The sequence below is a fragment of the Urocampus carinirostris genome, chromosome 5 (assembly GCF_059441175.1).
Source record: "Urocampus carinirostris isolate Australia breed hairy pipefish chromosome 5, RoL_Ucar_1.0, whole genome shotgun sequence".
NCBI lineage: Eukaryota > Metazoa > Chordata > Actinopteri > Syngnathiformes > Syngnathidae > Urocampus > Urocampus carinirostris.
This window is the reverse complement of record NC_142353.1, coordinates 35,838,380-35,861,698: the sequence shown is the minus strand read 5'-3', so window position 1 is coordinate 35,861,698 and position 23,319 is coordinate 35,838,380. Positions and strand designations below refer to the sequence as shown.

The following is a 23,319-nucleotide window of genomic DNA, read 5'->3' as shown; positions in this document are numbered from 1 at the left end:
TGCAAAAAACAACATGCTTGAATTAACAACACTGTGCCTCTTATCTAGATACAAGCCCAGAAGCACAGGAACTGTCCGTAAGAAGGGGTGTTGACTCAAAATTACGGTCCTAAGGGCCCGATGACCATTTTCAGGAAACTATGGCAAATATTTAAAATGATAAATGTTGTTATAACCAAGGTGTTGAAAAACATCTCACATCCAGTGCCATGAAAAAGTATTTGCCCCTCTCTGATTTCTGAGTTTTTTGCATATTTATCACTCACAATGGTTTAAAATCATCAAACCACTTTGAATATCTCACAGAGACAACCCAAGGAAATTTAAAGTGCAGTTTTGAAAAGTTGATTCAATTTAAGCCCAAAAAAAACATCAAAACCTATCCAGCCCTATATATTTGCCCCTGAACCAAATAGCCAATTGGGCCACCTTTGGCGGCGATAACAGAAATCAAACATTTACAATAATTTGTAATGAATCGTTCACAACATTGTGGAGGGATTTTGGCCCACTCTTCTTTGCAAAAGGGTTTCACATTTTGGAGGGTTTGCTAGCATGAACTGCACGTTTAAAGTCACATCACAACATCTTAATTGGATTTAAATCCAGACTTTGACATGGGCACTCCAGAACCTTCACTACGTTTTTTGAGAAATGATGAGCCATTTGGCAGTGCAGTTCAGTTGCTGGTGTGTTTCGGATTGTTATCCTGCTGCATGATCTAAGAGCGCTCAAGTTTGAAAGCACAAACTGATGGCCAGATTTCAAATGCTGTGACATTTTTACTCCAGATGTAACTACCTGCACACCTTCCAAAAAGTTTAATTTTTGGCTCATCAGTCCACATAATGTTTCTCCAAACCTCTTGAGGATAATCAAGAACTTTTTTGGCAAATGTAAGACGACTTTTTGTGTTCTTTTGTGAGAGAAGTGGTTTTTGCCTGGGAACACTCTCATGGATGTCATTTTTGGCCAGTGTCTTTCTCATAGTGGAGTCATGAACACTGACCTTAAATGAGGCCAGCAAGGCCTGCAGAACCTTGGATGTTTTTCGAGGTTCTTTGTGACCTCCTGGATGAGCCATTGTTGCACTCTTGGATTAATCTTAGTTGGTCGACCAACTAAGGGAATGTTTGCCACTGTTGCCAATTTTCTCCATTTGTGGTTAATGGCTCTGACAGTGGTTTGCTGGAGCACTACAGCCTTGTAAATGGCTTAGTGACCTTTTCCAGACTTTTGGATTTCAATCACCCTTAATCTTATTTCTTCGAGAATTTCTTTGGATCGTGGCATGTCAATTGTGTTCTTGAGATTTTGTAACCTACTTGACTTCATCTAACAGACTTATTCTAAGTGATTTATTGATTCAACACAGGTGGTGGCAATCCATTTTGGGTGTAACTGAAGTAAAACACGCATGGCGTTAAAAGTGTGGAAATCATCTCATAAAAACCAGAACATGTAAATAAATCTGGTTAGCCTGGCCGTTTGGCACGTACCTTGACGAACTGCAGGTCTGTGAGCGCGCGCACGTAGAAGTCGGGTGTGTAGATGGTGCTGACGTTGAGCTGGCTGCTGAGCTGACTGTTGAGGTGGGTAGTGCTGCCGCTCACCGAAAGCGACTCGGCCCGGTCGGCGCCGCTAAGAGACGCGGTTCGGTTCAGCCCGGCCAGCTGCGAAGGAGAGCGGAACTCTGCCGGCGCAAAATTCACAACGTGTTAAATACAATAACGATAACATATGTGGTCATGAAGACAGCAAAGCCATGACAACAAATGCATTCACAAAGTCTTCACCGTCAAGTTGAGGTAAGTCCAAAGTAAAGGTAAGATTGGGCCCCAAAAAATTAAAAATCCAGCCCGGCCCAACCCAACCAATTAACTTGATTTGCAGGACTGGGCCCAAAGCAAACCCGGAATGTCACATTTCCTTAGTGAAGACTAGGGAGGAGGAGAGGTGATTTATAAAAATGAATTAGACTTTGTTACAAAAGAAGGGGTTTAAGTTAAACAAAACTCGATTAACATTCACATCTTTTATATTTCTCTGTCTGCAGAGGTTACATTCACCAACAATTTTCCATCATTGACTGGAACATTTTATGGCTGTCCTTTATTAGAAAACAAGGACAAACAAGGTAACTGAGAGTTAAAGCTTTAACTCTGGAATTGAAATAAACCTTTAAAGGTAATACACTTGAGTTTAAGGTGTTCTAATGTGAAATGGAGTTAAAACTTTAGCACGTTAAAAAAATAACAGGGGGGGGGGTGTTTAGAACCACTATTAAAAACTCAGAGTTAAAGCTTTAACTTTTGACAAGACCGGTTTAAACACCCAGTTATGCATCTGCTTCTGACTACCCCTTTTCGAACATGTTGTGTGACATTATTTCGTTGTTGTCTCATTGTTTTTGTCCTGTTTTTATTTTTATGTTCGAAATAAAGTTTTCATTCATTCATGTTTTATAACTAGAGCAGAGGTCTCCAATGTGGTGCACCCGGGCACGGTTTAAGTTCAGCTGAGGTGCCCGGGGACCTGTTCTGAAAATAACTCACCGTTGCTGGGTCATTGTGATTTTCTAGTAAAATCATTTGTTTACTGGTCAACTGAGTGTATTTCAGAAAAAGTTTGAGACGTCTGAACTTGAGTTTCAAATTTGTGTCCGAGGATTATGATTTAAACCTGGATTACGGTTTCAAAGTAAAGATTATATGAATGCTTTCAATGGTAAAACCTTATCTTTGGAATAAGAGCAATAAGCAGCTTTAAAGAGTTAAGCCATAATTAAATATTTGACTTTTGAAGCACCATTTTAAGAAAAAGGTAGATATTTCTAGCTCCATTAAAAAAATACTCCGTTCTTATAAAACCAGTGGAATTATTTTGAAGCCAAGACCAGAGTTTAAAAACAAAACATAGAAACATCATTGCAATTCGGTCCTGGGGGTTTCAAAACAGATATGAAGTCAGGACTATGTTTCCAAACAAAACTTTCATCATCAGTTTTCATCACCAAAAGAATTACAGTCTTGGTTCTAAACTAGGATTAAGGTTTTTTTTAGCCCAGCAAAGCCTTTAGGAAAATTTAGGTGGCATGATTCAGGACTCAGGAAGTCAGACGATGAAAAAGTCCCACTCCTTCGACACGCTGACAAGAAAACCGCGTGACGTCTGAGACAAAAGTGTGAGACACAAAAAAAGCAATCTGTGATGCAAACGATGCAGTTTGTGCTCATGCAACAGGGCACCAGTTTACTGACGCACACATGGACACATGCACTCCATTTCATGTTGGATCATTGCAGTTTTATATTAAATATCAGCAGAGTTGGGAGGGTTACTTTAAAAATGTAATCAGATACTGCTACTAATCACCAGTTGATAAATGTAATCTGTAACGTAATCCGAATACTATAACATTGAAGTAATGTAACCGGATTGCTTTAGGAATGCTTCAATATCAAATATGCTCATAAAAGACAAAATAAACAGTATGAAATGTAAATGGTCTCCATTTATATAGCGCTTTTCAAGTCTATGAATACCTACCAAAGCGCTTTACAATGTGCTTCACCAGCATCTCATGACAAAAAGTTTAAGGACACCAGGGCAGACAACTGAAAGGTTGTCATCGCTGTTTTCCATCTGACATCAGTAGGTACCTGTATTTACTCATCTTTCTCCTCTTTCCACGATGCTTTTAATGTACGTTTACGTTTTGTAGCGTCATCAATTTTGTTAGCTTCTTTTGAATATTTCTTACGGGGCTGAGGTTTTGGCTCGATTCCTTACCACTTCTCAATTTTTCTTGTGTTCTCTGTGTGTCTACTTTGGAAAATGATATGCAAATCCACGACCTTATAACGCTTGGGAGAGTCCGGGAGCACGAAGGTATTCGATGCAGGCTTCTGATTGGCTGCTGAGTATGCAAATTGCCAAACGAACCGAAATTTCCAAACCGAACGAACAACAAAAAACAAACAAACCCCCCCCCCCCCGAAAGATTCCTTTTTTTCCAATGAAAAAGTTGTCGGCCACCCGGGCAGAGACGGTTTGTAAGTTGTACGCCTGGCGTAAAAGATGCACGCCCCGTGCATGAGGGCCGACGTTATTTCAGAAACTGGTTTCAGGCAAAAAGTACAGTAGACCCCTGGGATACGGCAACCCCGCCTCATCATGTTTTCACTTTACAATGTGGAATAAGATGTTTTTAGCACCACTTTACGGCACTATGCAACATCAACAAATTTATTTGAGCACCAAAAACTTACCAAAAAAATTACACTTTGTGGTGTTTGTGTGTATGACGAGTTACATCTCCAAGATGCCTGTCTGCCATTGGTTGACGTCACGGCATCATAAAAATACAGATATGCTATTAGCTGAACTACCTATACAATGCCTTTCTCTTTCTTCATTCAGTTCAGAATCTCGTGTGCATCGTAAAAATTTTGCGAGAGGGCAATGGAATACGGGGAATTTTTGTGCTGTAATTATTCCTTATGGCTCTAAAACTTACAGCAAAAACATAGCAGTGAAAACAAAGCTTGTGATAATCAAGAAACACAAAGAGGTTACATTAATTGCTACTCTCATTATCATTATTATTATTATTATTATTATTTGACGATCGGGACCGTTATTAAGAATAAGGCAACAATTAAGGCAAGGAAATCTTCGGAGAATCTAAAAAATCCATGCAAGTAAAAATTTTAAAATCTGTTCCATTTGAAATTCACGGTTGCGGTCTCCTAACCCCCCATTGCATCCACCCGGTACTCTACTTGACCAGCACGACACACCAAAGGCAAATAACATTTTAATTTTGTTTACATGTACATTATTTAAAATGTTATTTAATCATTTGCACATATGTTACACGTAAGTTGTACTTACTCTAGACTATTTTGTTTTTTTAACGGGTTTATCTGCGGTAGGGGGGTTTAGGGTTCATTACCATAGGTTTCTGTCCCCCGCTACAAGGCAATATCGCTTTGCGATCCCAACCTCAGAACGGATTCCTGTCGTATCTCTAGAAGAGAACATAGAGGAAAAAGGAAAATTTTCTAGCTTTTGGATCTCATCATTAGTCACAACAATTATCCCTTCCCCGCTGTACCTATCTAATTACTCAACAATGGCCCCAAGGCTTTTTAAAAAAAAAGACTATTGGTTATTTTCCACCTCTCCTCAAACACAAAGGATGCACGCACCTACACAGTAGCAGTTTTTGGTGACTAACCAGCCAGGGCATCACACAAAAACGATGTCATGCAGAATCAGGCTCACGCTAACACGCGAGCAAAGTATTACGATTACCAGTCAGCGCGATTCGTCCGGCAGGAGGCCTCAGTGAGTCATAGGACACGGTTTTACCTACACATGGCAACTTTGTTAGATATTTGTGGTGTGGAGCTAAACTCAAACGAGCTACACTATTGGAAAAATCACTAAATTAAGCTTACAGTGAGTTAGTGGTTAGCTGATTAAAACTTGTCATCATAACATTACCAAACATCCAGTAGGTAACGTAAAGTAAAAATGCAGTCAAAGTTAAATTTATTGTGGAAAAAATAAGGAAATAATATTTTTCGTTTGACTTCAAAGAAAGCACGCATACAAAACCCCTAGTATACGTATTTCCCATGAAAAATTTGCTTTCAAAAAATAAATACAACATGCAAATATGTAAATCTTTGCTTGCCAAAATATGTTTGTTTCATAATAAGCATGAAACATTGTGAAAAGCTTCCTACTGGATGTCAACAAGTGAGTTTTGTGTGTGTTAGTAGGCTAGAATCTACATCAATTAATCTTTGTATTGTAATGGACTATATCCTAGAAAAACGGGCAGATGAAGGACTGGTGCCAATTTGAAAAACTAACTGCAGAACTAAACTGTTCCTTTAGTTTCTCGAACCAACGACAGGATGACAGCCATGTTTTTGTTATCAAAACAGATATACAGTGGCTTGCGAAACTATTTGGCCCCCTTAAACGTTGTGACCTTTTGTCACATTTCAAACTTCAAACATAAAGATATAAAACTGTAATTTCTTGTGAAGCATCAACAATAGGTGGGACACAATCATGAAGTGGAACACACTTTATTGGATATTTTAAACTTTTTTTAACTGATAAAAAAACGAAAAAGTGGGTCTGCAAAATGATTCAGCCCCATTGAGTTAATACTTTGTAGCGCCACCTTTTGCTGCGATTACAGCTGCAAGTCGCTCGGGGTATGTCTCTGAGTTTTGCACATTGAGAAACCATAAAGGCCAGATTTGTGCAGTATACGACTGATTGTGGTCCGATGGACAGATTATCCCACCTCAGCTGTAGACCTCTGCAGTTCATCCAGAGTGATCACGGGACTCGTGGCTGCATCTCTGATCAGTTTTCTCCTTGTATGAGCTGAAAGTTTAGGGGGGTGACCCGATCTTGGTAGATTTGCAGTGGTCTGATACTCCTTCCATTTCATTATTATTGCTTTCACAGTGTTCCTTGGGATGTATAAATCTTGGTAAATCTTTTTGTGTCCAAATCCAGCCTTAAACTTCTCCACGACAGTATCTCGGACCTGCCTTGTGTGTTTCTCGTTCTTCATGATGCTCTCTGCGCTTTAAACAGACCTCTGAGACTATAACAGTGCAGGTGCATTTATACAGAGACTTGATTACACACAGGTGTATTCCATTTATCATCGTTAGACATTTAGATCAACATTGAATCATTCAGAGATCCTCACTGAACTTCTGGACAGAGTTTGCTGCACTGAAAGTAAAGGGGCAAAATGATTTTGCACACCCACTTTTTCGTTTTTTATTTGTTAAAAAAGTTTGAAATATCCAATAAAGTGTGTTACACTTCATGATCGTGTTCCACTTATTATTGATGCTTCACAAGAAATAACAGTTTTATATATTTTTGTTTGAAGTCTGAAATTTTGCAAAAGGTCACAAAGTTCAAGGGGGGCAAATAGTTGGCAAGCCACTGCAGATAGCTTATGCCCTATTGCTGGTGGCTTAATAAAACTTTCAGTCCTGTTATTTTTCGTCTTTTTTGGAACACATTTTTGTATACGTCTTATGTTGGAGGAAAAACAATATGTTAGTTGCTTTGTAGAAATAAATGAACAGCTATTGTTACTTTCTAGTCTACATATGTAGCCTAATCAAGAGTCAATCTACTAAGAAAGGACCCCATTAACAAAGTTCCCCTGAAACTGTGTTAAGAGACCCCGACATGCAGGAGGTTACCTGTCAACCGAGCGAACATAGAAAACCTCTTAAAGGAACGGAGGCGAGGACGAGGAGGGGCCGCTGAGAGAAGAAAGTACAAATGGTAACCAGATTTGGGGTAGGCTCAAAAGGTGGGATGCCGATACACCATAGTGAGCACATGCAAAACAGAGAAAAGAACGAAGGTGGGGTTGGTCTCCTGTGAGGATTTTTGTGGGGTTTGGATATGGAAAAATGTCCCATAATTTGCAAACTGGAGACCCAGCAAGAAAGAATGATGCAGGAGAAGGAGGAAAAGTATACGGAGAGAAAGAAGGGGCGCAGAGAAAGGATTACAGTTACACTAAAGGGATTACTCAAAACCCAGCCAAACATCATTTTAAAATTAGCAGGGTTACAATAAAGTCTTATTTACCAGGATTAAATCAGTTTATTCTTATTGTACAACAGGTTTATTAATTTACTATTTTGCTCCTCGTTAATAAATTAAGTTTTTGTCATCAAAAAGACAAAAGGATCAAATTAAACTCAGAATTACATTTGCAGTAAAAAAACAGGAAACCAGTATGAATGATAATAAAAAAATGTTATAATTCAGATATAAAATGGTGTCTGCTGAGCCAAGAAGAACTAATTAAAAAAAAAGCATCGGAACAACAGATGTATATAAAAGAATCCACATACATATTATTAGTTTATTTATTAACTAGAAAATAACTCATACACAATGTTTTACGATATAATTTTTTCACGCAAAGACTGATCATTCAACAATCGCAAAAAAATAGGATACTATGGGAATCGAAACCTGTCACAGCGGTGATATAGATGACAAACGAAAAGGCATTCGATATTATCTCATCATCACACTATATTTACTCACGTTACCATAGACAAATGGAGAAAACAAAAAGTCGCCCTGAAAGATATAAATAAATGCAAGAAAGCGGAATGAGGAAAACGCTTTGGCGTAGCCGATCATGAATCGTACTTTGAAGGACACTAAATGAATACATTGTAAATTGTATGTCTGTATTGTGTTCATAGATTATGTTGTCAATAAATGATATGAATCATGGCCTCTCGTATTCAACCATGTTTGTCATTGACAATACTTAGTTTTAGCTGTGAAAAAGTGAAACAAAATTTTAGAGCGATTTAAAATTAAAATAAATATAGAGGTGCACGTTATACACAAATAAATAAGGTATATGAACCTTTTAATTGAATAATGTTGTGTAAAAATCTTCTAAAATAAATAAAATGTTTGTTTTTTGTTCATCTTCAGAATCCATCAATCATTCTGAAAATGTACCCAATAAGATCCCACCCAAGATATAATAGACTAGAAGAATCAATCATGATTTGGGAAATTCAGAAATAGAGAGAAAAGCTAAACACAACTACGTGGACACGTCATGACGCATATTAAATAATTTAAAATACTAGGTGTTCAAATCTGGAGAAACTTTGCTTTTCTGGGTGAATTCCTACTCAGGAATTGGCTTGAGGCTAGTGTTTTGTGGTACTCACCCAATAAAGGAGCGCTGAGCGCCATGATGCCGTAAAATGAGAACGGTCCAGTCTCAAACTTCATATTTTCATTGCCAGCCTCCACTTCTACTCGACCCTGTTGGAGAAAAAAATTGTATTTCTTAGTATGCAAAGTTGCAGATTTACCTACATTGTTATTTGTTTTTGGCAGGTTATTTCAAAAACAATACTTTTTTACATCTAAAGTATTTTTACATTTTATTTGAAGGAATAAAGACTTAATTAAATACAAATTATAAAGCAGGAAAAAATATCAAATGTATTTATTACTGTTTCAGTGTAATCAAAACTATAATAACACATTTTTATTTAAATGTATATTTTTTTATTTACTACAAATATATAAAGCAATCGGAGCTGGGTAATGCACCCCCCAAAATCCAATTACATATTGCAATCATTACGAGCAGCTGCAATTTTAAACTAAACAATAAACTGGACAACTTTATTTCAAGAAAGCTAAATTACTAATGACATCCAGTGCAAAACGTTCAGAAAACCATAAATGCTTTAAAATATGTTTTAACGAAACCTTAACAATCATAGCTTGTTTCAAAATATTTTATTTGTAGCACGTGCTAATTATTGTAAACACGTTTGAAGCATTTGCAGACTGTACACATTATTTTAACAATGAGAAAAAAACTTTTATCATGATTCCAATAACGGTCTTGGATTCCATCTCTTTATTTAACTTTCTAACCAATTGCCAATATATAAAATCGAAAATTATTTGTACCAATTTGATTGTCCAGCCCTAGTGACATTTGTTGCAGTTACCTAATTTGGCCGACAGGAGTCAGTACAGTCAGAACAACAGAAGCTACAGTAATTAGTTTGACATTTCTTGCAATAAATGTGTACCAAATTCTATTTGGGGATGGGGGAGAGAGGCAGACTGGTAGTTGATGATGCTAAGGATGCCTCTGGCTTGTTTGTCTGCATAGACCTGCACAATGGGTGGACTGGAATGTGTGAAATGCAGCAACAACAACGACACACTTAATCCGTTGCACAGCATCACTACATCCACAACAGCTGGACGCCATCATACACAGTATGTTTGGGACCTCGGACGTACGCAGGACCATTGTTTTGGTGTGCACACCACATTAGCAGCATGCAAACTATTCAACATGATGTAAAGCACTATCGTACTCCAGTGTTATTGTATAGTGACTTGTTTACCTGAATGCCCATTTTGCACATCTGTTTAGCTGCTCCTCTTGCACTCTTTGCACTACTGTATAATACTATACATAGCTATAATTATTTAGTATATTATTAGTACTTCAATACTCCAACTCAATACAACATTTTATTTATATCTGTACATTTAAGGAAACTGTGCTGGTCCGATGTATCGACATTTCGTTCTGTATACACGTGTACAAGAATGACAATAAAGTATATCTGAATCTGAAAGAGAGGCGAAGGCCACCATATCCGTGTAGAAAGTGTACATTACAAGCACAGGCGATTAGGAGGGTGGGATCATTATTTTATCATTCAATTGATTTGGTCCCCTTAGGGAAATGTATAGGGGATACAGTCAGTGCTGTTGCAGCAGAGTTTGCGCCAAATGACCGATTTACAGCACCTGGTATTCCCAAGCAGTTTCCCATCCTAGTACTAACCAGGCCCGGCCTTGTTTAGCTTCAAGAGATCGGGCGTTCTCAGGGATCACTTTAACTCATCAACACATATCTGACAATATCGTTTTTTTTAAAAAAAGAAGCTCATTATAGATATTTGGACAACTTGTTTCCATATGCAGAATTACAGTAAACAAGTTTCCTTTTTTTATCTTTTCATAAAAGGGCCATAGCCCCTTATGAATGCAGTAAATAGTGTGCAGGTGAAGAGAGATGCATAAACTTTAAATATTAGTGTACTGTGTTTATGATACAAATAGAAACACACCTGCCACACACTGTTGTTTCAACTCTCGGGTGACAGCTTTGCCCTGATGCAAGTGGATTGTAACGTTCCTTGAGCAGTTGGGTCTTTATGTGGATGGCCTACTTATTGCAGTTATTATTATTATTGCACCAATTAGATCCAACAATCAGTGTCACTCTATCCACCCGGGAAGGTATGCAAGCGGGATGTGAAATATTTGGCCTGAGGGGTGTCCTATAAGCTCACAAATCACTATCTATTCAAGCCACAGTGGCATGTAGAGCTGGAATCTTTTCTATGTGGGGCCAAAGTTCAAATGCAGTATTTAATGACTCACCAGGTAGGGTGAGTCAAGTGTCCATTCATCATAGACTACAATGCGTGTGTGTGTGTGTGTGTGTGTGTGTGTGCGCATTGTGTACCTAACCGAGTGCATATCTGTGTTCTGTGACAAGCCCGCATATTCTACATTTTGTTAAAACGTGACGAGAACACAGCAGCTGAGCATTCAGAAGCTAAAACAAACCCTTAATGGTAACCATGCACAGGCTCATCAACAACTAAAGGGACTTTTAATAGCTGTTGTGCACAGTCAAAAGTAGAAAATCCAAAGCAGCAATGCACTAAAATGATCCATTTCAGCCAAACCGAAGAACTGAAGCGCAAAATGCTTTATTATGCACGAACTAAAAGGTACAATATTAAATGAAAAATAACTGCAGAGTATATTACTAGATGCTGATTGCCAAACCTACAGAAAAGAGCTTAAGTGCTTAAAAAATCCTGGGAGGCAAAAAAATGGTGTCAAAGAACTAAAACTGATAGGGATTGAGTTTGAAAATAATACAAGCAAGTTCGTTCTACTAGTAGTGACTGGCTATGATGAAAAATAAAACTTTTAGGTGCTGCACTTAACAGTCTTTCCCATTTGAGGTACATATTTTTGCGACATTTTAGCTACTGTAGAGTGAATAGTTAAAAGAAAACAGGAAGAGGGAACTGATGATGATGATGGTGGTGGTGGAGTCAGAGCAGTCTAATGCAGTGATTCTCAATTATCTTCCAAAATCAAGACCCTCAAGAAGTCTGTCTCCTCATTCAGCTTAATATTTTTTTTCACTGGGTCACATGAGGATCTGCTCCACTTCGTATCTACACTTCATACTCAATACTTATACTTTGTGCTATATGTACGGCGTGGAGGTTCAATGTAAACAAAATACTGCCAATGAGAGCACCACTGCTCCCTAATGTAGTGGAGGTGCAATTGCACTGAATTCTTTGGAAAGTTAACAAGCCCCACTTGACGGAGCATCCCGCCCCACCCCACTATTAGAGAAACACTGGTCTAATGCAACAAAAGGGGTCACACTTACATTGAAGTAGAACAATGATAAAAGTACATTAAACTCTCGACATACCTAGCTTAGCACCAGCCAATTGACATTGGGGTCAATTGGACTGAATGTCACAACCTAAGTATGTGTTTACAAAAAGAAACTGCTTATCTTTAGTAAGTAAGAGTTCTCTTTATAGCATGGGAACCTTAATCAAAGTCCAGTTTGCAGCTACCAAAACCGAATTTTTTTTAATGCATCTCTACTCCAAAGCAAAATGAAAGCAACCAAAGGGTCAAAAATTGCTTCGTAAAACTGGCTTATATTACAAAAGACCGAACCTTTTGGTCACAAAAGATAAGTGGCACTGTGCGAAACTTCATACAGCACAAAATAAACCATAAAAGACTAACCAAAACTGACAAAGTTTTGCAAGACTAACGACTGCGACCATTTCGTAAAAACATGAACGTCTCGCATGAATCATGCTGGCCACAACACGACTGCAAAAATTCTTAAACAGAAAAACATCATCCCACAGAGCTTTCGCAATCAGCAAAGTGACATCTCCTTTTTGTTGACGCAACAAAAAAGCACGGATTCGCAATTTAGGAGAGTACTCCCAACACTAGACACAAGGAATACTTGACAAGACAAAATTGATGCAAGAACTAGGCCCTTTCAATTGGTTGGATTAATTTAGTCGACCTCTATTGTCTTTTTATCTTTTAAAACCATTGCAACTAAGATAAATACAAATTGCTTGACACAAAAAGGCTGCAGTTATCTTTTTGGCCAGGGGTGGCAATCATGAGGAATGCATTTAAAAAAATAATAATGATTCACACCAGACTAAGTATGATTTGGCACGATGACATAAAATCTGGGCAACTTACTGGATGTAGTAGTAATATTTTTTTATCAAAAAAGACAGATAATTACAAATTATTTTATTATTCATGTATATCTTCCGATGGAGGAATCTGCCACACTAAACTGTGGAAATTTGGAGTCCTGCCTCACTGAGATAAAAGAATGGATGTTACTCAACTTCTTGCGCCTTAACTCTGAAAAGACCGAAATGTTAGTTATTGGTCCATCTAAATGCCGTGACTTGTTCTCAAAAACTGCTCTGAAAATTGAAAAATGTAATATCACCCAGAATGACTCAGTCAAAAATCTAGGTGTTATAATTGACCCAAATCTGTCCTTTCAAACACACGTTAAGAATAATAAAAGAACAGCCTTTTTCCATCTTCACATCATTGCTAAAATTCGCCCTTTGCTGTCTCAGTCGGATGCGGAGATTATAATTCATGTGTTTGTTACCTCCCGCCTCAATTACTGTAATGCACTACTCTCCGGTCTCCCCAAGTCCAAAATCAAGAGCTTTCAGCTGGTACAAATTGCTGCAGCAAAGTTTTTAACTTAGACAAGAAAGTTTGATCACATTACCCCGATTTTAGCCAACCTGCATTGTCTCCTTGTGATCTTAAGATGTGATTTTAAGGTTCTGTTGGTATTATACAAAATCATGCATGGACTTGCACACTCATATTTTTCAGATTCAATTTCCCCCATTTTACGGTCCGGAGCCTTCGCTCTGAAAATGCTGGTCTACGAGTGATCCCTGGAGACAAGAGATCAGCAGGTTCGAGAGCGTTCTCCATTCGGGCCCCGGTGCAGTGGAATGCGCTTCCCCCTGAGATTCGATCTACAACCTCAGTGGAACTGTTTAAATCTAGGCTTAAAACACACTTCTATTCTATAGCATATGAATAACCTATATTTTATGTTGAAAATACATGTGAATTATTTGTTATAGCAACATCAATTGCAGCCTGGTCATCCTGGAAGGTGGGTAACCTCACGTGCGGTCCCCTTCTCAAGGTTTCTTCATTGTATTTATGTTAAGGTTTTTGAGTTTTTCCTTGCCCTCTTGTAGGTTTTAGATCAGGGGATGGTGTAATAATAGTCTGTGGTTTGCAATAATTAGTGGTCTGTGCAGCCCTTTTGAGACTCTGTGATTAAGGGCTATACAAAGAAACATGACTTGACATGTATAATGCGCACCCCTAATATTTGATTAAAATGTGTATATTATTTTGCTACTCTTTTTCTCAGCTCAAACTAAACATTATAGGTGACAAACGAATGTGTGTTGCCATGATTTCAGTCACTCTTTGACAATGTAAATTATGAACGCAAACTGAAATAAAATTTACGATGTATTCATTCTCATCGTTCTTTTTTGTGTTTATTTATATCTTTTAAGACAGCTTTCTCTTTTCTTCATTCTCTAACATTCGCCTCTGATACTGTGACTAAAAATAGTGTGATAATGAGATCTAATGCCTTTCCGTGTATGATCTATGTCACTGGTAGAATCACTAGTGGTTAGGCGCACTCACTGCGGGGACCCGGGTTTGATTCCCGTTCCACTTAGTGTTTTGCGATTGTGGTCAGCGATATTATTCGACTGATCGATCCTTGCACAAATAAGGTAAGTCAACGTGACGGATTAAATGCACACAGAACATTTAATAATCAACAGACAAGATCTACCTGCAGTATGAGTATGAAGAAGTCAACAGATTTCCCCCGCTGGTAAACGTAGTGATGCGGTGAGCGTTTGTCGTTCTCATCAAACTTGATCTCCTGGATGACGTCTGGGTGGCGCAGCATTCGCAGCAGCACTTTGTCGGATATCTGAGTAGGGTTGAAAAGCGGCACCTCTGGAGGCATACACATTTGTGAAGTATGGTTAGTTGCCGTTTTGGTGAACAACAATGCCACCCCAACCATTTGTAAATTAAGATCATTATAAATCTTGATTTATATACCTAGATTAATTAGACACTGGGTGTTTGCAATTCTCGGCAAGTGCTGCTATTTTGGCTAGCAATGTAATATCCTACCACGTCTTAAACGTCTTTGAATAGGTGAAAATAAAGTTCCTCTGTGTCTTTGAGGCAAGTTTATCTGTCTGAGGTAGGTGATGTATCTGTTGGCTCGAATCACGGTTGGTGTGCTGTTTTGCTTAGCAACAGCGCATCTGTTCTGTTAAAGCAACGACCCCGATGGGGAGGAAAAGCCATCTATTTGTGTGAGGCATTTATTTGTTGTCAATGGCACCAGACAGCTACTTTTGCCTCCACGGATGGACTTCCCATAGTGCTGCTGCTTTGGTTAGCAAGGTGGTAGCAAATTTTCTCAGGCGGCATTGGCTCAGGAGGTCTTGGGATCAAGAGGTCGCAGGTTCGATTCCCGGCTCCTCCGTGTTATATGTTGAAGTGTCCTTGGGCAAGACACTGAATCCCTAATGCCCCCGATAGCAGGTAGTTGCATGGCTGACGCTGGTATCGGTTAGTTGGTGTGTAAAAGGGAAAAGTTTTTTTTTTTTTTGCGATTAGTCGTCTATTTGTGTTTCAAGTTGGGAAAAAAGGAGCAGGCAACCTTTCAGTTGTCTGCCCTGGTGTCCTTAAATTTTTTGTCATGAGATGCTGGTGAAGCACATTGTAAAGCGCTTTGGGAGGTCTTCATTGACTTGAAAAGCGCGATATAAATGCAGACCATTTACATTCATCCAGGAATATGGAATTTTAGGCCCTGAAATGTTGTGAAAATAACAAATATTAAAAAAAATACTATACTGATTTCAATTTCTGCGGCATGTTTGCAAAAATATTTCGATAAATCGACTATTTAAGTAATCAATTCATCGTTTATATGCCTTTTCCATTATGCCATGACGTGATGGATTTTGACACATTTACATTGATTTTAATACATTTTATATATTGTTTTTAACTGAAACTAACGTGTTGCAGGGGTCGGCAAAAATCTCAGGTCACAAATTTGTTAATTTAACGACCATAATTTTTCATTAACTATGATACAGGGCAACCCAAATGTGTGGGGGATATTTGTATCTATGTACATTACATTGATACAAATGATAAAAAAAACCCAAATTGTTGATAAATTCAAATTATTGAGAAATCCAAAATCTGAAAAAGCCAGGTTTAGGTTTGAAAAAAAAAAACATGCATATAATGGGGATTTATTAAATGTGATTATTTTGGTGGAAACATGTTTCAGCCTGACACTGTTAATTATTATACTTTAGAGAAAGATGATTACACCTGCTTATTTTCGTGGCCAAAGTATAATTATATTATTTATACAATGTAGAGTTGGAAAAACAAATCTTTAGAATACGGGGTTTTAAATTTAAAAAAATGTATCCTATTGAAAAAATTAAAAACAAATAATGGTTTGTTGCAATCTTGTTCTACACTGCCCAGGCCGTATGAAAAAGTCATATTTCATAATGGTTAACTTATCACATGCAACGCAAACACGACTAAAGGGAGCGGAATGAGATTGCGACAAGGGCATCTTGGGCCGCGCCCATGCCGCAAACAAAGAAGCGGCCGGTCCTGTGAATACAACTTTGAGGGAATCCATCACCACGTTAAGCAAATGCGTCTGTCGTACAGGGTTTACCTAACAGCTCAACAAGTGGAGATAGAAAACAGAACCCTGAAACATACTAAGAAATTTTAGGCATGGTAAAACATGCATCACTCAAACTACTGGTTTGATGCTTTTAACGTGTTAAAAAATACACACAAAAAAATAATAATAATACATGCTAAACTTGTGTGTTTTATTTTAGCGTAATTTTATTGAAGTAAAATAATGAATCTCTCAAAAATGTAACCAAAAAGGACCGATGTCACCAAACTCAGATTTCCATTTCGACCCTAGTAGTCTCCGGAAGCAGACATGGAAGGGTCAAGCAGTTAGTTTCACCAATGAACAGTGTTCCAGGCCAGTTTTATAAAGTAATCTTAACTCAGGTGATTTTTTTTTTTTGCGAAATAAATGTTTTCATTTTTGTCCTTGTGCATCAATTTTCGACATCAGGGGGTCACCAACATTTTTGAAGCGGAGAGCTACTTTTTTTGCTATTAATGCCAAGAGATACTAGTTTAACATGCATTTCTAAGTCATGTTATTACTATGTTGTTACTTTGATATTACCAGGCTGCAACTATTACAAACAGGGTTAAAATAGGCTCAGTCAACCACGTAAACATCAGCCTTGTATAAAGGCACCGAATGAATTATATTCAGTAAATAGGCTGATTTTAAAAATAATTTTAAAATAATTGATGATGCGTTTACAGACAATGATTATGTCAATGATTTTTCATTCATTTTCAATCTTAATTTCCAAAATGTTTTTTTTGGGAATTTAGTGAGCTATTATAAGGGTCTCCGTAGAGCCACTTGTCCTACATAAAAATCTTTTTAAAGGACGTTCGAACGCTGCAAATGTAACTATTTGTTACAGGAAAACATTCAAATTATATTGTAGGGAATGTGCAATCATTCAAAACAGATAGCCCCACACTAACAAAATATAACTGTCGGATGAAATGTTTCGCACCTGTAGCCAAAAAGCGGTGGGCTGCCAGAAGCAGCTGAGGAGATATCTTCACTTTCGACTCGCTTTCATGCTTAAAGGCAGAGAAGTCTCTCTTGTTCTTGTTGGGCGCTACCTTCTTTCTGGTGCGGTTGTCAGCTGAGACCACATACAAAACCACAAAAATTAGGCACCTGTTAAAGAGATGACAACTTGTGCATGTGACTCACTGTACTGGTCTGACTCATCCAGGATCTCACACTTGATGATCTCCTCGATAACGTCCTCCAGCGTAACCAAGCCTAGCACCTCATAGAATGGGTCGCCCTCACCCTCGTTGTTCACCTTCTGCACGATGGCCAGGTGGGACTTGCCTAAAGAGGGCATTGAAACAGCATAATTTTGAGAATTGTAAACTTGTAAACTGTAAAAATTTGAATAGGAATTGGGAACTTCGGCAACTCGTAGCACCCAAGAATGAGCCAAATTGTTGGTCAAAAAGCAAAACTAAAATCAGTTTTTGATTATATAAGAGCCGTTCAAAATTTCAGTTTTCAATTGGTGTAGCCCATTAGCACTGTTGGGACTAATGCATTACAAAGGAATGTGTTCCTAAAACGTAATTATGGTACTTTTCTCGGTAATGAGTACTGTAATATGTTATTGATAACATTTTGTAAATCAGCTGTCATTACAAAATGCAGCACGGTTTGCGCCAAATGACCGATTTACAGAACCTGGTATTCCCAAGCATTACTGATACTTATTGAAAGCAGGTCATGATTTACTACGTACACTGATAACCAGAAGTTTCTCAATTGCTCACGATGCAACATACAACCTCCAATCCAACGCTGAACACTTGGCATTAAAGAAAGCTAGGCGTGTTTATTTCTACCTACAAAGTACAACAGACAGATGTGGCGGCACCGTCCAAGCGCGCAGTACAAAGATGATGAATTTCTCGTCATGGAAGTATTCTTTGTACCATATAAACTTGCATCAAAGCCAAATTTACAACTATAAAATAAAATACTGAAATTAGGGTGTCAGTTGTTATGCACATATATGGTAGCCAGTATGTGGAGAGGGGGCGGGACTTAAACAGGAACAATTACCGTATTTTCCGCACTATAGGGCGCACCGGGTTATAGGGCGCACCCCCAAAAACAGTGGAAACAGTGTCTGTACGATGTCACTCAAATGCATCGTTCCAAATATCATTCGGAAGGTAAAAGTCTTGGGATTCAAGAAATGCCAACCATTCCTTAGTTTCTATTTTCTTTTTCGCTCGCAATTTTACTGTGCATATAACAATAAAAAAAGACCCATTACAGAAACATCGAGATCACTCTGAAACAAGATACTGGGAAAATATATAGCCGGAGTAGCTCACCGAAGTCGTTGCGTTCAATAATAATGTGCAACCATGGTCCTCTTATATCCGTGAGTGTAGTAAATCCAGGAGAGTAAAATATTTACAAATACAGAATAGTAAATCATGTATTCTCTAGATAGATACTTTATTCATCCCTATGCCGTAAACAACCAAAAAGGCTATTCACATTCATCTTTTTCGGCCAATTGCAGGCTTTGTTTTGCCCCTTTAGCCTATGCGAGCCTGTAAATGATAAAAAGGATCCGCCTCCTTTACCTCCGAATAACTTTAGCCTATAGTGATCGATTCAAATGATGATTGACACATTGGCTGGAAAATGAAACGCCGGCATATGTATCCCAGCATACACCGCGGACGACTTCGCCTTCGGGGGAAAATCTAGTCGGCGGCTGCTTGCCTTAGTTGCAAGACTTTGCGACTTAATATTGATCCATATATAAGGCGCACTGTATTATAAGGCGCATGGTCAGTTTTTGAAAAAAATATAGGCTTTTAGGTGCACCTTCTAGTGCGGAAAATACGGTAAATCAATGGGAAAAAAAGTGAACACAGAGCTTATGGCAAAAGTGTGCTGGATTTTGGTCTTTTTTATCTGTAAAATGTATTTTTGCAACACACCAGGCCTGGAGATAAAAACAAAAAAAAAACGTCTTAGACAGCACCCAGAGATGTTTGCAAGTTCTCAAGATTGCACAAGCTAAGAAATATGAAAGGTTTACTGCTTCCACAGGTTGGTGAACACGTTGTCCTCAATTTATTTCATTATGTGGCTATTTGAAAGCAGTTTTAGTGGGTCAGCTTCAATGCAAGTGTATTTGTGACTTTGTAACTTGATAGTTATTTTCAAAGTAACACACTACTTCTGGGTGCCAATAATCTAGAGCACAACGGAATTACTTTTTAAATGAAAAAACTAGTAAGTGCCCATTAGACAAAAAAAACTTTACAACATGATCTAAAATAAAAGTTATGCGAGTGCCTAGTTGAGGTGTTTGCACTTTGCGCTTCAAATGAATTATTCAAGTGAGATAAAAATAAAAACAACTTGTGTGGAAGCTTTCCTGTAAAACACACAGACCGTGCATCCGCCATCAATCAATCAACAATCGATACTGTCTCCAGCCATGTGACTAATATCTAACAATAAGCAGTCAGTCACGGTTAATGTGTACAAGCCATCATTACATACAAGGGGACTTTGACCAATGCATACAACTCAACAATTATTTACTTACACACCCATACACTTCTACAGGGTCAATTTCAGGTATAAGGGACCTTTTGTCTCTCAAAGACAATATTTCAGATAAACAATTCCTATAGTGCATACAGTAATTGAAAACAGTTATTAAGTTACACATTCATGAACAAAACACGATGTCACCTTGTAGACTATTCATTGTTGATGGCATGTGATAAAAAACGTAAATCAAAATTATTGTTTCCAAGAGGATGAATTGAAACTTTTATTTTTGCAAAAAATGAACATTTCTTGCATGTAAGGAACAAGATATTTAATATTCACACATTTAGAAATATATAATTAAAAACTCAGAGAACCACTGTGGTATGATTGCGATCATATGGCCCAAATAAATGGCAACATTTTTTGTGCATCTCCCGAATCTAACAGATCCTATCATGTAGAACTATTCTATTCCTTTTTGCATCTATAAATACACATGCAGATAGCTACATGTACATGTTGCATTTCATTTGTTATTTGGCTCCGAACAAGCTAATCAATTGAGTTTTTAAGCACTACATTAGGTAAAATGCATTGAAACAAAACAAAATGCAATAGGGCTACCTCAAACGTTTTTTTCATATAATTCAATAATAATTTCATGAAAAGTAAAGTTTTTTTTAATTCAAGTACAGAAATATGTAGCCAACTATTTTAATGTTGGCCATGAGTGCAGTAAACATCAATCCTTTGTGAAAATATATATTCACATGAGTGGGTTCCACAAAGGGACACTGGGAAAAGAGTGCCACATAAAGAATTTTATTACGACTACTTTATTTTACCATAATATATATAATTATAGCTTTCCTTTTTTTGTTTTAAGGGCCATATTAAAAAGCCTGACAGGCTGCATGTGTTCTGTGGGCCGTATTTTGCTGACCACTGATTTCGCTACACAAAAATAAATTTCAGAGATACATTTTTCCACATGACAGCAATGTTAGGACAGCAGTAGAAAGGGTGAATAAGGATTCCGCTGAGTAAGGATATATACAACTACCCTAGCGAGTTTGGTGCCAAGCCTAAGTAGTTGTCTTTCCACTTAAGATCCAAAGTCCTTTTGGAACAATAAAAAAGGGAACTCACTGGGTGTGCTAAGTGTATTTGTTGGGTTATCGTTTTGGGCTTGGCAGATGGGCGGGGAAACAAATGCTTTAAATCAAGTCAAAGCTTTTATCACAAATTTAAACAAAATAAATAAAAATTACACTAACTCCAATAATCAAGGTTCAAAGTTGCTATTAGTTAAAGCTAATAGCTTCGATGCTTAAAGTTAAAGCTTCGATGCTTTAACCTTTGACAGCACTAAAACAGCTGCACACATTTGTGGACAGACACACACACTAGGTGTACAGAAACACACAGACACCCACAGATCTTCTCCAAGAAACGTCCTGGCTTTGTCAGCACGTGTCAGCTGAGTACACAAATAAACACCCAAAGTCAGAAGTCACCCTCCTGCTGCAGATGCAGCCACCGTCTGCACCGGCTCACTTTCTGGCAGGGAGTTCAAAAGGTTTGTCGCCAAACATAAGAGCAGACGCACGCCTCCAGCACCGCACACAAGTGAAAAGAACCATGTGCAAAGCACATGCAGCTCCGTATTTGGCAAAGTGTATCTCGACAGAGAACCAAGAATGTTATAGGGTTGATGCACAATACATTTATTGTCCGTCGCAGGGGTCGGGAACCTATGGCTTGCGAGCCATAAATTGGCTTTTTTTTCAGAGTACATATGGCTTGGCAATAAAATTATACTTATGCAAATCTCACCTGTAAAGATCCAAATCTGCAAAACGAGGAGTTCAAGTCTACTGCATGCATAGACCTAGTGCTAGTATCAAGAACGATTCGGTCCAGCATATGAAGACCATACAAAAGTTTACCACCAAGGTCTCACACCAATAGACAGAATCTTGGCTGTACATTGCTAATGAATCGTTTTATGAAAGCTCATTAAACAATTTGGGTTCACTGTCAAACACTAAATGATAAAAATCCTAAGAAAAACTTCAATCCGCCAGAAACGCTAGTCAAGCACACAGAGCAGTTTGATTGGCTGAACGGCAGGGGTGGGCAGAGCTATGCACACAGCGCACTTCTGTCTGTCCGTCTGCACCAAAAGTTAATACGCCAGTATTCTCGTTTGCAGTATTTTGTGACATTTTTGCAAAAAACTCTGCTTGCACCTTGTTTAGAAACCATTATTTAAGAAAATAATGAAGGTCAACATGAGCCTAAACGATCTCAAGTAATTTCATTAGGGAGACACGTTTAAAGTGGTATATTTATTGATATGGGACACAGGCTTTGGTGTTATTTCATAAATTTTGTCAAATCATCTAACGTCACAGTGAAATAAAATTTGACGAAAAATTTGATTTTTGTCTGGAGAGTGAGCTTGGCCTTCTTAATATATATGGTATGGCGTTTTACACTTACAATATAAAAAACTGCAACATTTGGATCGATCGATGTAAAACATTGCTGATCATAATTGCATATTATTGTATGCAATAGGATTCGAACGAGGGTCGTTGTAGTGAGCGCGCTGCCACTTTAACACAAGTGATACAGAAGACAAATGGAAAAGGCAGAGATTATCTCATTATTATACTATTTTTACTCACTGTGGAGGAAACCCTGAATTGAATAGTGAATTTGTAATGCATTCCAGTTAAACAGTTTATCCATTTCTTCACCTGTCCATCCGTAACAATGCGATTAAATATGTACGAAAAGAGCGTCTCAAGTATTCTGTTGACTTTGTTTTCTCCATTCTGTTTAACTTATTGGAGCGCATAACAAAATACACTATGCAAACAAGTGTTTCTGGCACCGCAAGTAAAATAGTGTGATAATACAAGAAGGTCTAATGCTCTTTTTGTTCAACATTAGTTCCACTGGTGTTTCAGTGATACAGTGTCGGCACCTTTACCGCAACAACACGGGTTCGTATTTCGTTGGATAGTGTTTTGCGATCTTGGTCAGTGATATCAATTGATCAGTCATTGTACAAATATTGTGGTAAACTGTCAAACCTTGTGTCGTAACACAACTAGAAATACTATATGCAAATCCATTATATCCCCGTATTCTACGGAAGTGTTTCTTTTCTTTTTTAACCGGTTTTGAGCCAAGGCACATTTCTTTCATTGAAAAAATCCCACCGGACACCACCAGTCGGTGGAGTTGCATCTCAG

The 23,319-nt window shown here is 38.0% G+C and overlaps 1 protein-coding gene across 1 annotated transcript in view; it reads right to left on the bottom strand.

Annotated features, from left to right (window-relative positions):
- The window catches only part of cnnm4b (cyclin and CBS domain divalent metal cation transport mediator 4b), a 42,970-nt gene that overhangs the window by 4,197 nt on the left and 15,454 nt on the right, over positions 1-23,319 (bottom strand). The window contains exons 3-7 of the mRNA XM_088336597.1: positions 17,699-17,842; positions 17,493-17,627; positions 14,600-14,769; positions 8,775-8,871; positions 1,500-1,693 (exon numbers count right to left, since the gene is read on the bottom strand). Of these exons, the coding sequence (XP_088192723.1) occupies positions 1,500-1,693; positions 8,775-8,871; positions 14,600-14,769; positions 17,493-17,627; positions 17,699-17,842 (740 nt within the window). The remainder of the gene's footprint in view (positions 1-1,499; positions 1,694-8,774; positions 8,872-14,599; positions 14,770-17,492; positions 17,628-17,698; positions 17,843-23,319) is intronic.